At 36.2% G+C, this 15,704-nt stretch overlaps 1 protein-coding gene across 1 annotated transcript; it reads left to right on the forward strand.

The window, feature by feature from the left end:
* The first annotated feature begins 3,444 nt into the window (after positions 1 to 3,444).
* Positions 3,445 to 6,100, forward strand: LOC126802269 (phospholipase A1 PLIP1, chloroplastic). Its single transcript, XM_050529876.1, has 5 exons — positions 3,445 to 4,122; positions 4,232 to 4,723; positions 4,817 to 4,876; positions 4,962 to 5,378; positions 5,504 to 6,100. Exons 1-5 carry the CDS (start codon positions 3,445 to 3,447, stop codon positions 5,921 to 5,923), a joined length of 2,067 nt encoding a protein of 688 aa, XP_050385833.1. The 3' UTR covers positions 5,924 to 6,100.
* Positions 6,101 to 15,704: the final 9,604 nt, after the last annotated feature.

Raw genomic sequence — 15,704 nt, forward strand, 5'->3', positions numbered from 1 at the left:
CCGTTCAACTTTTAGGATCTAATGTGTAGGTCACTCTTGTAAAATGTCTGTCAAAATGATGATCGTTAAGGTATCAAACTTGGCGAAAGCAATAGACGCATTAAATCTGTCAAACATAAATCGTTCATGTTTATAAGTTTAAATTACAGTTTTGAATGTCTTGAACACCTCCATTTTAATTTGGCTGAAATTCTACATATGTGATCTACACATTATACTCTAAATGTTGAATGGTGAAGTTGCTGAAATGTGATCGAGAAGTTAGTCAAGTGACATATCCCTTTTTTAGACCCCAAAGAGGGATCCCTTAGTGGAAGGTATATATATATATATATATATATATATATATATATCTATATATATATATATATCTATATATATATATATATATATATATATCTATATATATATATATATCACTCTGAAATTACAAAGTGAAATTTCAATTTTGACACACTTTTTCGGTCAAATTGTTTCACCATAAATGATTCAATATTTAGGTATGCTATTTAAGATCATCTCTACAAAGTTTCATCTAATTCGACAATGGCTTGAGTTTTTAAAATTAAGATTTACACGAACGGTTCATATTGAACAGTTTTAATTTATTCATTGATTTAATCTAATTTCAATACATTAACGATGTCCGAATTGGATGAAATTTTGTAGAGATGATCTTGAATAACATACCTAAATATTGAATTACTTATGGTGAAATCATTTGACCGAAAAATGTGCCAAAATTGGAACTTCACTTTTTAATTTTAGAGTAAAGTTTCACTTTTTAATTTTAGAATGACACTTCACTCTGAATAAGGACCGCACACATATATATATAGTTGCAAGAAGCTAGACAGAAGAACCGAACGAATTAATGATTTTTACATATCGGGTGCAACAACTATACCCCAATTAGAGGCAATCAAATACTGTGAGTGAAGTTTTTATAGGTGCACCGAATTGTATTAAGTTCATGCGTGTACCTTGAATAATATATACTAATCATCGCAATTCATGTAGAATGAGTATTGTGAATGATAATGAGTTCCACTGATCGAGCAATTAGTTGGAAGTTTGTTTACTTAATTACTTTCAATATGTTAACTGTGAATCAGTTTACTACAAACAATTTTGGAGCTTGTATGGATCAAGCAGCTTAAAGTAACATAAGAGCATTTTCTAACAGCTCATGCATAAATTCTCTATAACATAAGAGGAAATCACAAAGTCTCTATAAAAACAGTCACACACTCCAACAACTGTTATATAATATTTGACAAAATTAAATGCATTCATGCATAATTTAATGAATTTATAAATTAATTATATATTTGTTCAAAATAAAAAATGATTTATCAACTTCTTCCTTTTATAAGAAAGAGCGAGTGAATTCTAAGAGCAAGTAATAAAATAGAGATTTTTTAATAAATTATACAATTTTTGAGAATTCTATAAATCTAGCGATTTTCATTCTCTCTTCTCATTTTTTTTAAAATAAATGATGCTTTACATGAGTTGTTGGCGCAAAATTATGTTGTTTTCCCTATGAAATAGAGATTATTATAATTTTACAAAAGTTGTTGGAAATGCTCTAAGTGACACGAAATACTAAAGAGAAAATTGACGACCTCACATGCTTAAATTCTCAATAGAAGAAACGTCTCATAGAGCTCTTAGAACATCGCCAACATCTTTTTTATATTTTCTCTAAAATGGAGAAGTAAACTTCAAAATCTCTAAAAAAATTATGCTCAAACTTCAACAGCTTCTTTATTTTATAGATTTTTACATTTATTACTTCAATTAAATATTATATTTTCTTATTTATCATAACCATAATTTATTTTATAATTTCATATTGTTGACTTGAAATATTTATCGTAAATTTTTTATTGGTTGTAATCTAAGTTTGAGTTGTTGAAGAAAATTCAAACATTTAATAATATTTGGTTATGCAAATTTTTGGCAAATGCTACAAATTTGAAGAATCAACTCTTCTCTTTCATTCATTTCTCTATTTTGGAGAATGGGATGGAGAAACTTTTGGAGTGAAAAATTGACATTTTTTCTCCAAATCTTCGTTTTTCTCCAAAATGCATAATATGTTAGAGATGTTTTGGAAGCAAGTACTTCTATAGTATTCACTATTCATACATGAATGTAGGCGTGTAACATCTTAATTAAAACGTAACTAGCACTTCCCCCTATAAGGTTGGAGTCATTGTACAACAAGAAAGCTTGTTACATTTATCAAAAGAACGAGGTAAAAGCATTGTAAAGGGCATCTATATATATATTTTGCTCATATAAGGCTTGTATTGGGCATAAATAGGGATGACAATATTACTTATCGCGGGTAGGGTATTCACGAGTAATCGACCTTAATGGGGCTGTGTAATGGGTAAAAACGGGGAACAAGTATGAAAATCTTCTATATTCGAAATATGGAATCAGGTAACGGGCGAGGATGATATTTTAATCCTCATCCCCACCCAATAAGAACAAAATATATATTATATATGTTTTAATATTAATAAATTAATTAATATTTATGTAAATAAAAACTTTTTTATAGTTATTATTTTATTTTGAACTAGACTTGTATTAGTTTAAGTTGGATTAATGTAAAAAAAAAACTAATTTCATCATGATATTTAGTTTTCATTTTAGATTTTTATGTTTTTTCTATACTTCATATGAATTTTTATATAATATAACAAAATATCATTAACGAGTATTGAGACGGGTATGGGAAACAGATCCCCAACGGGTATGGGGACGTGGAATACCCATTACTTTCTAATAGGAATTGAGGCGGGTATGTGGACGTAATTAAAATTAGATATAAGTATGGTATTTCGATCCCCTGACCCTGCCCATTGCCCATAAAAGTTATATGGAACTTCTCGACAATGTTGTCCGGAGACATGTGGTCATATATATCTTATACAATGCATCATTGTAAGCTTATTATTGGTCAAACCCTAAAGTTAAAATGCGTAAACTATATTGGATATTTACGATAAAATCACAGTTAAAAGCATATTGGTGATGGATTCATTATGTTCTCGACTATTACTATGTATTGATTTGTCCAAACTCATAGCGATGTTTTTGTTTAAGTAGCTTGGTTAATGACTTTAAAACCCATAATGATGAATGGAATAGTTAATAGCTGTGTGCACAAAATGATAATTTCCAAATTTCTCCGTCGTTAACAAGGAGGAGGTAGTTGATTACGGTCTGCTTATATAAGTCCATCACCACAATCTGATACAATTTCAAGAACTTGGCCGAATAGTCAATCTGACTAAGAGTTGGGCATTGTTCGCTAACCTAGTTTGATCCTCATCTTTCAGGGCAAGTTATAACAGCATTCCACCCATTGGAAAAGTTGAAACTACCAAGAGCTTTGCTGAACTTCACCTGCAGTCTGTTACAACCATGGCATTCACTCCATTATCCGTACCTAGTTCTCCGGCTTCCACTAGGGCTATAGATGTCTTCAAGGAGCAGAGTGGTCTCCGGCAATCACAGTCCAGTAAGGACCTTATCAGACGAGCAAGTAGTATTCGGAGGTCTTATTCTGATAATCATCTTTGCTACTGCGTCAAGCCTATTCAAGCTGCATCAGTGCAACCAAAACTAAAGAACAGCCGGTCTACGGGGATTTTTCCCTTTCAGTTTTCGAGCTCCATTCTCCCAAACTCGGTTAGATCATTTTTATTCGATGCAGACACGAGTAAGCATATGAGCATGGCTGAGAGGGAAATGGAAATTGAAATGGTCGATAACTCTGGGGAGACCGATGAAGCGGAAGGAGATCATGAGATAAAGCGAGCAAATTGGGTGGAGAGGCTTGTGGAGATCAGAAGTAAATGGAGGAATAGACAGAAGAAAGAGGCCGGGGATGAAGATAGTGCTTGTCAGGAAGGTGAAGATGGTGATTGTGAATGTGGAGAAGATAGTTGTTCAGTGGATTATAGTACAGATGAAGAAGATGGAGAGGTAACTGCTGAATTTTTCAACAGGTTTTTGGTCACAGTACCATGGTCTGATACCAAGCAATTTTCTCAGCTAGCTTTCTTGAGCAACCTGGCATATGTGATACCACTGATCAAGGTATGTTAATGTCTTAACTATGCTGATATACTTATATTAAATGATATACGATCAAAAGCTGATTATCTCAACCGTGTTAAGTAAATTCTTCGTGTTATTGCAAGTGCAGGCAGATGATTTAAAGAGATATTACGGCCTACAATTTGTAACATCTTCATTAGTAAAGAAAGCAGAGGCAGAGGAACTCAATGAAAGACTCGATCAGGACTCTATTCGCGTACCTGTACCTGATGAAGAATCCAGTTCAGAGGCAGCTACAGACTCTGAGCAAAAGCATTCAATTCATCCATCTGTTGCTTATGAAATCGCAGCTTCAGCAGCGTCTTATGTCCGCTCGCGTGACATGGATGGTGGTGACGTAGAAAATGGATTCAGAAACGGAGACCATTTACAACAACGGGATGAAGGAGGGAGCTCTCCCAGAATTTATAAGTCGGAGGTAGCTGCTTCCTTAACAGCATCAACAATGACACTCATGGTTACAGCAGGGGAAAAAGTAAAACAAGAAACAGCAGAGGACCTACGGTCACCCAACACTGCACCTTGCGAATGGTTTGTGTGTGATGACACCAGTACATATACTCGCTGCTTTGTGATTCAGGTAACTTCTCACCCATTCATCAAGATGGTACCCTAATCTGACACAATGAGATGTTGTGCAATTCCAACTAAGCAAATTGTTCATGACTTGCAGGGCTCGGACTCCCTTGCATCCTGGCAGGCAAACCTCTTCTTTGAACCCACAAAGTTTGAGGTAAGCATAAGATACAAAACTCCTTGCTGGCTGCTGTCTAGGAACAAAATGAGAAGTACCTTACAAATGTTATACTCTTCTACAGGAAACAAATGTACTTGTTCACAGAGGAATCTACGAAGCAGCAAAGGGAATGTATGAGCAATTCATGCCGCAGATAATGGAGCACTTGGATAGATATGGGGAGCGTGCAAAGCTTCAGTTTACTGGCCATTCTCTTGGAGGAAGCCTCTCTCTTCTTGTCCACTTGATGTTACTGACCAGGAAGTTTGTCAACCCCTCCACTCTTAGGCCAGTTGTGACTTTTGGCTCACCATTTGTGTTTTGCGGAGGCCAGAAAATACTAGACGAGTTGGGTGTGGATGAGAACCAAATCCACTGTGTGATGATGCATAGAGATATTGTCCCAAGAGCCTTCTCCTGCAATTATCCTAATCATGTGGCTACACTCCTCAAGCGTTTAAGTGGTTCATTTCGATCACACCCTTGTCTGATAAAAAAGGTATGCATCACTATGGAAAATCATCATATGTCACTAGATTATGGTATCATCAACTCCTTTACTAAATCTGAAATTTGGCCCAAGTTTGATAACTCACTTCTTCTATTGACTGTCATTCTATGCAGAAAATGTTGTACTCTCCGATGGGCAAACTATTCATTCTTCAACCTCATGAAAACTCATCTCCGCCACACCCTCTTCTGCCCGTGGGGACTGCCCTCTATGCTTTGGACAAAACTAAACATGGGTTTTTGTCAAGTGTCCTTAGGGCTTTCTTAAATTCCCCTCATCCACTAGAAACTTTGAGCGATCCTACAGCTTATGGTTCGGAAGGTACAATCCTACGGGATCATGACTCAAGCAATTATCTAAAGGCTGTGAATGATGTCCTGAGGCAACACACAAGGATGGTTGTTGGCAAAGCTAGGAGACAGGGGAATCTCTTATGGCCGCTACTTGCTTCACCATCTCCACACACATGGAACCATGAAAATAATCTGGAGAGCGGCATATTGGTGTCGAAAGAGATTCTCACTGGAGTTTAAGACCATTTTAAGGGGTTCTGTACATGCATGTAGAGCAAGTTCTTAAGAAGTTTGAGTAGAGGATTGATTAGTCTGTTCTCTCTGTTCAATGTACATCTCTTTCCCCCTGAGAAAGTCTATCTATGTTGCCATCATTTACTAATAACACTGCATAAAATGTAAAATCATCGACAACTAGCAGAAGACTTGACCCAAGTTTACAAGAATGAACAGTTAGTCAATCATTTTTTAATTTATAAAGGTGTCTATATCATTGAACAGGTAATGCAATTTTTGTCTGGATGATTCTAGCCTTCTAAAGCCAAACAATAGCTCCCTATTGAACATGATATAGAATCATTCTCTTACCAGTGAACCAAGCGATTCTCTTTTTCATCTTATTGTATCCTAAGAATTAGACCACTAGCAAATAAACGCTGTAATATATGTTTTTGACTACAGTGAGCAAGACAGTTGAAATTGAACTCTTCCATATATTTCTCTAGTTTCTTAATATATCTATGTTCATTAGTTCAATACTTCAAAATATGGCTATTAAAACCATTTTAAATGCTGTGTATTGGCCATCAGACACCAAATATTGGTAAAAACAAAATGAAAAACAGATACACCAAAGGAAAAAGATCAAGCATATAAAAAAGTTCCACTGACAGCTGAAAGTTGAAGACTTGAACAAAAACTGTAAAATTGCTCACCTATCGTCAACTCTAAAACTCTATTAACAAGAGGAGAACTGATCGATGATCTTCACTGACTTCCTTCATAGCCTGGGTGATTGAGCTTTTAATCCATATATGCTCCTCTCCCTGCAATCAAAATGGATGTCTTATACACAAATGCATTAGTGGCACAATGCTGGAACTGCCTGGAAGACCAGAAGTGAATACTTTCGGGTGATAATCACACACAATAGATGACATGACAAAAGTGAATAGTTTCTTCAACATATATTGTCCAAGATGTAAGAAGCACCAGTAGTAAATATTCGAGAATCTACACCAGAGTAAAAAACATAAAACGACTCTTTATACCATATATAATCAAGATTCTATATTTCACTTCACTAGCAATTAAGAAAACTGTAAACCCAAATACCGACATTTAGTAAACTGGTCAGAAAAAGTAAAACCGAGAATACGTAAAATCTAGCGATCCCAAAACTGAAAGTTTATGAAAGAACATCAGTAGCCAAATTGAGGCATGTTACTTCTAGCAGTGCACATAAATTTTACTTGCACGTACGTCAAGTTTCAGTTTTAATTCATTCCTTTTGATATTTATACTTTTAATTCGTAACTGCTGAACATCTACATATGGACTTGCCATTCTGTATACCACTACTCATTCATGTCCTACACAATTGTGACCACCCCCAAATGTCCTAAAAGGAGTAAAAGCGTGTCTTAAGTTTGTGATTCAGCCATTCAGGTACCATATTTGTTCTAATAATTTGTTTAAACCAAATATATGGTGGGGTGGGGAGAGAGAGAGAGAGAGAGAGAGAGAGAGAGAGAGAGAGAGAGAGAGAGAGAACTGCCTTACGACAGAACTGATTGCCTTTTTGAAAGTCCAGCTTTTTCCTGCCCAAAATTTATTCAATACCACTGATATATATGAAATATAACCCATAAAAGTAAAAAGTATATCAACCAATGCAGAAGTTGTAGAGAAACAAAACAACCAGATCAAATAAGAGAAACCCGTAATAATCTTACCTGAATTAGATGAGACGATATCTTTTTGCCAATCTGAATATAAGTTTCAATCTGGGGATAAGAAACAAAACAAAATATCCCAAATTCCAAGTCCCAAAACACCAAACTTGATATTGGAGTGTGTCGCTAGGGGGCAAAGGTAAGATCAAGAGACGAGAATTGTAAATCTGTAGGCCAATCGTGAAGAAGAGGCCATTTGGTCACACATGCAATCCAAAAGGCAGAGGGGTCTATAACTCTTTCAACACTTTTCTCCTCTAGTTTCTTTCTCTTTCTGGGCTATCCATTAAAATAAGCACAAACATAGTTCCAGAATTGGACATCATAATCTGAGAATTCTGAAAGCTAACATGTATTAACAACTAACCACAGGAATATTCAAACCTGAACTCTTTCTTCAACAAACGAATCCACTTCAGGGCAAATAGATTTGACAAGTAAACGTTGGAGCTTGTGGCACAGAAAATCACCTTTCTTCTTCTGATCATGCGGTCAATGGAAAAAACAAGTACGGCGAGAAGAAAAGGTAAAAGCTAATTATCTTCCGGAATCGGAAATCAAAACAGAAACGGAAGAATGATACCTTCAGTGCAACAAGGCAAACACAAGTGGTGTTTGCATTTTAGAACAACATGTGGTTTCCAGCAGATGGAACATGCATGCTCTTCATCAGCTACTTCTTCTTCTCCCACTTCAGTTTGCTCCGAATCAAGAATTTCGTTGAGACCTTATCTCCTCTTCCCCGTTCTTTTCTTCCCAGGAAGAGTGGGGTTTGATATAATGGAGAAAGCTACGGAACGGTGAGAATCCTTGATATAATAACAGAATGTGACACTTGAAGGCTTGAAGCACATATAAGGTCTCTCTCAAATACTATGACGGTCCAACAAGTATGAAGATACAGTATGTACATGGTCACTCCCAATACTATGACATTCCATGAAGGCAAGAACCACAGTCAACACTAGTGATCGAGGAAGTCTGGATCATCTGTAGGAAGAATTAACTGTACGCCTGGTAGGGAAATTTATACAACATAATGAAAGTTCTTTTGAGCATCATCAATGTTTTAACTAATAATTTAAGGTATATTCGTTCCGTTTTATTCTATTCTATGCATTTAAAATTTTTAAGCATAAACTTAGTACAGGTATACATAAACTTGTAGTAAACTTTAATTAAAAAAATAACTTGTAGTAAACTTGTACATATGTATCAATGTATGTGATCAATTGTTTCAATGAAGTGAAACACAGTCATGAAAGTGATGAAACATTTTGAGTGATGAATTGAAGATTTTTGGTTGAGTCCAATTATTCAGGTTCAGGCCATGCCCTAATCCACTGCTGGCCCAACATTGTATAACCCATATATCAAAATAAAATATCTTTTTTTTATTACAAACGAGACTCAAAGAAGCAAAAGAAACTAACTAAAAAAATTAGAAAACCCTTCTAACTCTAGACACACCAGCTAGATCATCCAAAAAGCATTGAGAGACATGAGAGGAGGAGAATCAAAGATCACTAAACCCATGTCATGATTGATGTTTTCTTTTGCGAGGGAGTCATCTATCATGTTGGCTTCTCTAAAGATATGAGACACAGAGACAGAAGTCCAACCATTCGTGAACTTCAAGCAGCTATTTAAGAGAGAACCAAGAGGATGAAGCTCAAAATTATTCTTTTGTATAAGCTGAATTATGATAGCCGAGTTCAATTCAATTTCTAGGCGGGTGATATTCATTTGAGCAACAACCTTCAGACCATAATAGAGACCCCATGTTTCAGCATCAAGAATGTCACCAATGCCTATGTTGATTTGAAAACCAGATATCCAATGGCCATTATGATCTTTGATCACACCTCCAGCACTAATTTTACCAAAAGAAGACACTCTGTCCCATCAATATTGAGCTTGAAAAAATTATCACAAGGCATTGTCCAAGCAAAGAACTTGTATCTATAAACTGAATCAACGTTCTTTTTCAAGTTGGCTCTAGACATTCCTCCACAAAATTCCAAATCACAGCATAAGGATCAAAATGGATATGAAAGTCACTATCAAAAACCTGTTTATTTCTTCACTTCCAAATAAACCAACAAATGAATACAAACATTGAACTACATTTCACATTATTTTTTAAAAGAGAATGGCAGTGGAGCTGCGTATTAATCTATGGGTCCCAATCAAGAGAGAAAGAGTTTAGAATGGTACCAGGACCAAGAAAGCTCCTCCATAAAGCAGCACTTATGGGGCAGTCTCTAAAGAAGAGTTTCAACAACAACATTACAGATGTGACACGTTTTGATGGTAGTGAATTGCCTTCTAGCCCTTTGAACATTTGTCAAAAGATTTTTGTGCACCATAGTCCACATGAAAGTATTTAACTTAGGAGGAACAATGAGCTTCCAAATTATCTACCACATAGGGTTCAAATCATTATCAAAATAAAAAAAACTAAGATTGAAAGTTGATTTAACAGAAAAGTAGCCATTAGATGTACCTCCCCAAATAAAAGTATCATCACCAGAATCATAAAAACCAGTAGGGTGGTTAATAATTTGCTTGATCACATTTTCAGGGACCATATAAGCGAGCAGACTGAAATTCCAACCATGCTCATCCCAAAAATCACAAATAGTTGCATTAATATCAATCACAACATCAGACAAAGCAAAGTTGGTGAGGACACTATGACAAAGCCATATATCAAACAAAATAGAACAGATTTACCCTTTCCAATGCGCCATTTTAAACCTTTTTAAGCACAGTAACACCATGAGTAATACTTTTCCAAGTATTTGAACAATCAGAGGGGGGAGCCTTATAGTTATTGTCACGACCCCGAAATTTCAAGTGTTAAACTCAAAAATCGAAACCATGAAAAACTCTAAAACAATCTCAATAAATCGAAATCATCTTATAGTCACAACCTATCGTAACTGAGTTCATAGTGCATCTCAGTCGATTTGATTATTACAAAACCAATTTATAATTAAAGCATTATATCAAATGGAAGTGTAAAATCCTCTCAATCCTCACCACAAAATAGAAATAAAGAAACTTCGAAATCTTCAGAATAGCCCTCCAAATTTACTAATCCTGCATAACTATCCCCTACACCATCAAATAGGTGTACCGGGATTGTAAACACAAACTCGATAAGCTTTGCAGCTCGTATGAGTAAAACAACAGTATAACACGCATAGTAATACAAGAGAAAAATACTGAAAACATTTAATTATAAATACACTCATGAGTCACAGGACGGCCCATCTGGATGTCCTATAATATCTAAAAATATAAGTGCTCATGAGAAATTGGGCAACCCATCTGTTTACCCGAATACATTTATAATACAGATATTCATGAGACCCATGTACTCATCTGTTACCCCTCATGCAGTACGCCGTCGGATATTGGGCAACCCATATGTCACCCAATATCCAAAAATATGGGTACTCATAAGCAGGTAACCCATATGTTACCCCTCATGTAGTACACCAGCAAACAGACTAGAGCTCTAACTGAATCGTAACTGTCACTCGACCAAGGCTAAGTTCTGATATGCCAACACGTCTGAAGACAGGTCTAAAGACAGAAAAACGTTTTAACATGACTCAAGTTAAAACCACGTACAATACAATCCTCACTTGTTATTGTACAAAACCAAGCGACTCATGCTCAAATAAAATAAATATTAGTGCTATAAATAAACTCATTTAGAAATATGAATATGACAATATATAATATAGCAACCCATATATATATATATATGTATCGTTTTTACCATTTATACACATACACAACCCACTATATCATATATCATAGTTCGGTCTTCTAAAATAAAGCGTAATTATGAATCACCGCAAAGGGTAGACTTGTCATAATGAGATTTACTCACCTTATTTTCCTGAGCGTAATTTCCACAATACCGAAAGTAAATCCTTCACTTACTTTGTCGATCAACTAGTTGTATAAAAAGTGGTTATGAACGTTATGTAAAACCTCGAATGCCGAATCAGTACTACTGATTACTGTTAAGCAATTTACGGTTTTTACATAATTACTGTTCACGTAAATAATGTTTATGTACGTACTGTTTATGTATTACTGTTCATGTATGTATTGTTTACGTATTACTGTTCCAGTAAATACTAATCACCAATATACTATTTTAGAAAATTACTTTTATAATTACTGTATAGAAATTACTTTTTACAATTATTGTACATAAATTACTTTTTATATTTACCGTACATAAATTATTTTTTATAATTACCTTACATAAATTATTTTTTACAAAATTTACTGTTCGTAATCACTGCTCACGCGCCAACCACAGTCGCAGTGCGTGGAGCTCACGCGCCTCCCAAACCGGCGCGCGTGGCTTGCCCACCGCCACCCAAAACTCTCTCTTTTCTTCTCCTCCCCCCTTCCACAGCCTAATGTCGTTCCTAGCCCCTTTCATTCTCCTTCATGCGCCGCCTAGGGCGGCGGTACGTACTCTCCCTTCTCTTCCTCCAATTCTCCATAAATTCTCCACAAATCTTCACACAATCACGCATATCATTCGATTTAAAGCAATTATATACCTATGTGGAGCCTTAGAACTGCCGGGAAGTCGCCAGATGAGCTCGAGATGCCGACCTGGTCGATTTTCGGGGAGGATGGGATGCGGCTTGATTCGAGTCCCAAATCGTTCGCAGAAGGCACCGGGGGTGAGAGGTGGTAGAGAGGGACTATCGCCGAGTGCTTGCGTCACCGGAGACGGAGCTTAGACGGCGGCGAAATGCAAGAGCTTCCAGTCATCGATTGATCTTCGATGTGGCGAGCGGCGGCGTGATGCGTCCGAGGGTGGCAGCTGGAGACCGTGCGGAGCCTCAGGGACTGGCGGTGAGAGCCACAGAGGCCTGGGTTGTGAGATCGTCGAAGGCAATTTGAGAGAGAAGGGGTCGGTTCAAGAGAGAGAGGGAGGGTTGTGGGGTAAGGAGAGAGAGAGAGAGAGAGCGATGGGTTTCTGGTTTAGGAAACCCTAAGTCTCTAAAAACTCATTTTATACTTTTTCCAAAATCGGAAACTAATTTCCGTCGCTAATAAATTTCACATATGACGTTTGATTAGAATGCGTGACGTATCCACGATTCATATTGACGTGCTCTACAACTTCCGTGAAGGACGTTTTCGGAAACGAGCGACAAAAATTGAAGTCAAATCGCAAGTCACAAAACGTAACGTTTTTCCAATTTAAATTTCCAAAGACGGTTCCATTTTCGTTTTGACATCGTCGTGAAGCGAAAAATGTGATTTATTAAATTTTCCAAGTTTAATAATTTCCAGAATTCATACAATTTGAACCAAAAAATTCGGATTATTACAGTTATTATCCAGATATTTGGAGTGTTGCAGATATTTATGAGAATAAATCGAAGCCCATAGATGACCATCACCTTGAAAGATCCTCCAACTAACCTTAGCAAGCATGGCATCATTCATAACAGAAGTTTTCTTGACACCTTACCACCTAACAGCTTAGGTTAACACATAGTGTCCCAATTTACAAGATGCACTCTCTTTCTGCCAGTCGTATCACCCCAAATGAAGTCTCTGTTTAGCTTATCAAGTTTATCACAAAGGCTTATAAGCAATTTAGCAGTCTACATAGCATATATGGGAATGTAAGAAGTAACAGAGTTAACCAAGGTGAGCCTACTAGCCATGCTTAAGGTTTTACTCTTCCAGCTTGCAAGTTTACTTTGAATTCTATCAAAAATTCTAGCATAAGTATGCTTATTAACTCTATTGTGAATGAGGGGCATTCCAAGGTACTTACCAAGATCACTGGTAAGAGGAGAACTACAGATATGATTGATTCTAGATGCAGGAGACTTGCAAGTATTAGGAGAGCAAAAAATAAGAGATTTTTCATAGCTAATAGCTTGACCAGATAAAGAGCAGAACTGATCAAGGCATGTTTTCAGAACATTGGCTTGATGAAAAGAAGCTTTAACAAATAACATTAGGTAATCAACAAAAAAAAAGTGAGAAACTTTAGGTCTAGATTGTGAAGCCTTGACTGCTTTCAAAGGCCCAATTCAACATTAAACTGGATCAAATGAGATAATTTCTCGATACACAAGACAAAAAGGATAAGGAGATCACCCTGCCAAATACCTCTCTGAGCTTGGAAAGAAGAAGTTAAGTCACCATTGAAAGAAATTTGAAAGCTAGTTGAAGTAACACAATGCATAATCAACTTGACTAGAGCTCTAGGAAATTTTGCTTCATGCAAAACCATCTCAATAAAATTCCAACTGAGTTTATCATAGGCTTTAAATAAATCAACTTTCCAGGCAAAGAAACCAATCTTACCCTCAGATTTTTTTGACTTGAAGAGCAATTCTTGAGCTATCATCACATTATCATAAATGTGTCTCCTAGGAACATAATTGACTTGGTTGGCACTAATTAACTGTTGCGCGAGAGGCCTGATTCGTGCAACAATAATCTTGGAGATGACTTTGTAGATGGTTGTACAAAGATTAATAGGCCGAAAATTGACCATGTGTTGAGGACCTTCCACTTTAGGAATTAAAGCAATAATAGTATGATTGAGACATGCAGTGATAGAGCAGCTGCTAAAAGCATCAGAAACAATTTTAAATATATCATTAGAACACATAGACCAAAAGTTTTGATAGAATATGGCAGGAAAACCGTCATGACCCGGAGCTTTCAAACCCCCAATGAAGAAAAGAGAGCTCTTAACTTCTTCAAGAGAAACATGAACAACAAGAATATCAAGGCTTAGTTGATCAATGTGAGGAAACAACCATGGAATTACAAATCATATGTCCACATAATCAGCAACAGAAAAGAGATTTTGAAAGAAAGTCACAGCAATTGACTTCATAGTAGTAATATCAGTAGTCCAAACTCCAAACACCATTACTATTAAAAGAGGCCTTCAATTTTGTTTCTCCTCCTTCTCACAAAAGTGGTTAGGTGAAAGAATCTAGTGTTCCTATCTCAAAAGATTTTCTTGATCTCTAATACTTTCATATTCCTGAATCAGCTCAGTTTCAAGGTTAACAAGAAGAGGATTATCATGTCTATCTCTAGCCTTCTGAATTTCACCAATCCTTGCTAGAATTTCCTTTTTTCTTTGAAAGAGGTGACCAAAGACCTCCTTGTTCCAAGAAGAAGGGGCAGTAGACAAATTTTAATTCTTGAACAAAAATCACCAACATAAGAGTTCCAGGTAGAAGAGACAAAATTCAAATAATCCTCATGAGAAAACCACATGGCCTGAAACCGAAAAGGAGTAGCTCTTCTAGGAGTAAAATTATTAGAAACAAGTTGCAACATGATTGGACAATAGTCTGATCTAGTTTTAGGAAGATGAATAATGAAGGCCTCAGGAAAGAGATATCTCCAATCAATATCACAAAAGCCCCTATCTAGTCTCTCATTCACTCTATTGTTAGACCAAGTGTAACAAGACCCTGAAAACTCCATGTCAATCAAGGAATTGTTATTAATCTAAGCACACAACCCCCCAAATCTACCATGTAAAGGGCTATAATTTTTGTCAACTTCCGAAACAAGTTCATTATAATCACCAATATAAATGGCAGGTAGCTTAAACCTAGCAGCCAAATCTTTAAGATAATTCCAAGGAGTAGCTCTAACAGTATTTGTGGGACTGGCATAGATGGCAGAGAGCATCAAAGGAGATTTACCAAGAACAAAAACTTTCACAAAGATAGATTGAAAATTATTGTCAAGAAAGTCAATATGACTCCTGTGACTATTCCAACAAATTCAAATGTCACAAAAAAGTCATCAACTTCTTCAATTCTAAACTTGTTGAAACCAAGACTTTTAAGAGAATCATTTTTTTAAATTGAACTCTAGGTTCACAAATAGCCAAAATGTCAACATTGTGAAATTCAACAAGATCTTCAATAGCAGATTTAAAACTCGCACTGTTGGCACCTCTGGCATTCCAAAAGAGGAATTTAAACATTACAACCAGGCAAATAGAGAAGGGAGGACCCCAA

The sequence above is a fragment of the Argentina anserina genome, chromosome 7, assembly GCF_933775445.1.
Source record: "Argentina anserina chromosome 7, drPotAnse1.1, whole genome shotgun sequence".
Lineage (NCBI taxonomy): Eukaryota > Viridiplantae > Streptophyta > Magnoliopsida > Rosales > Rosaceae > Argentina > Argentina anserina.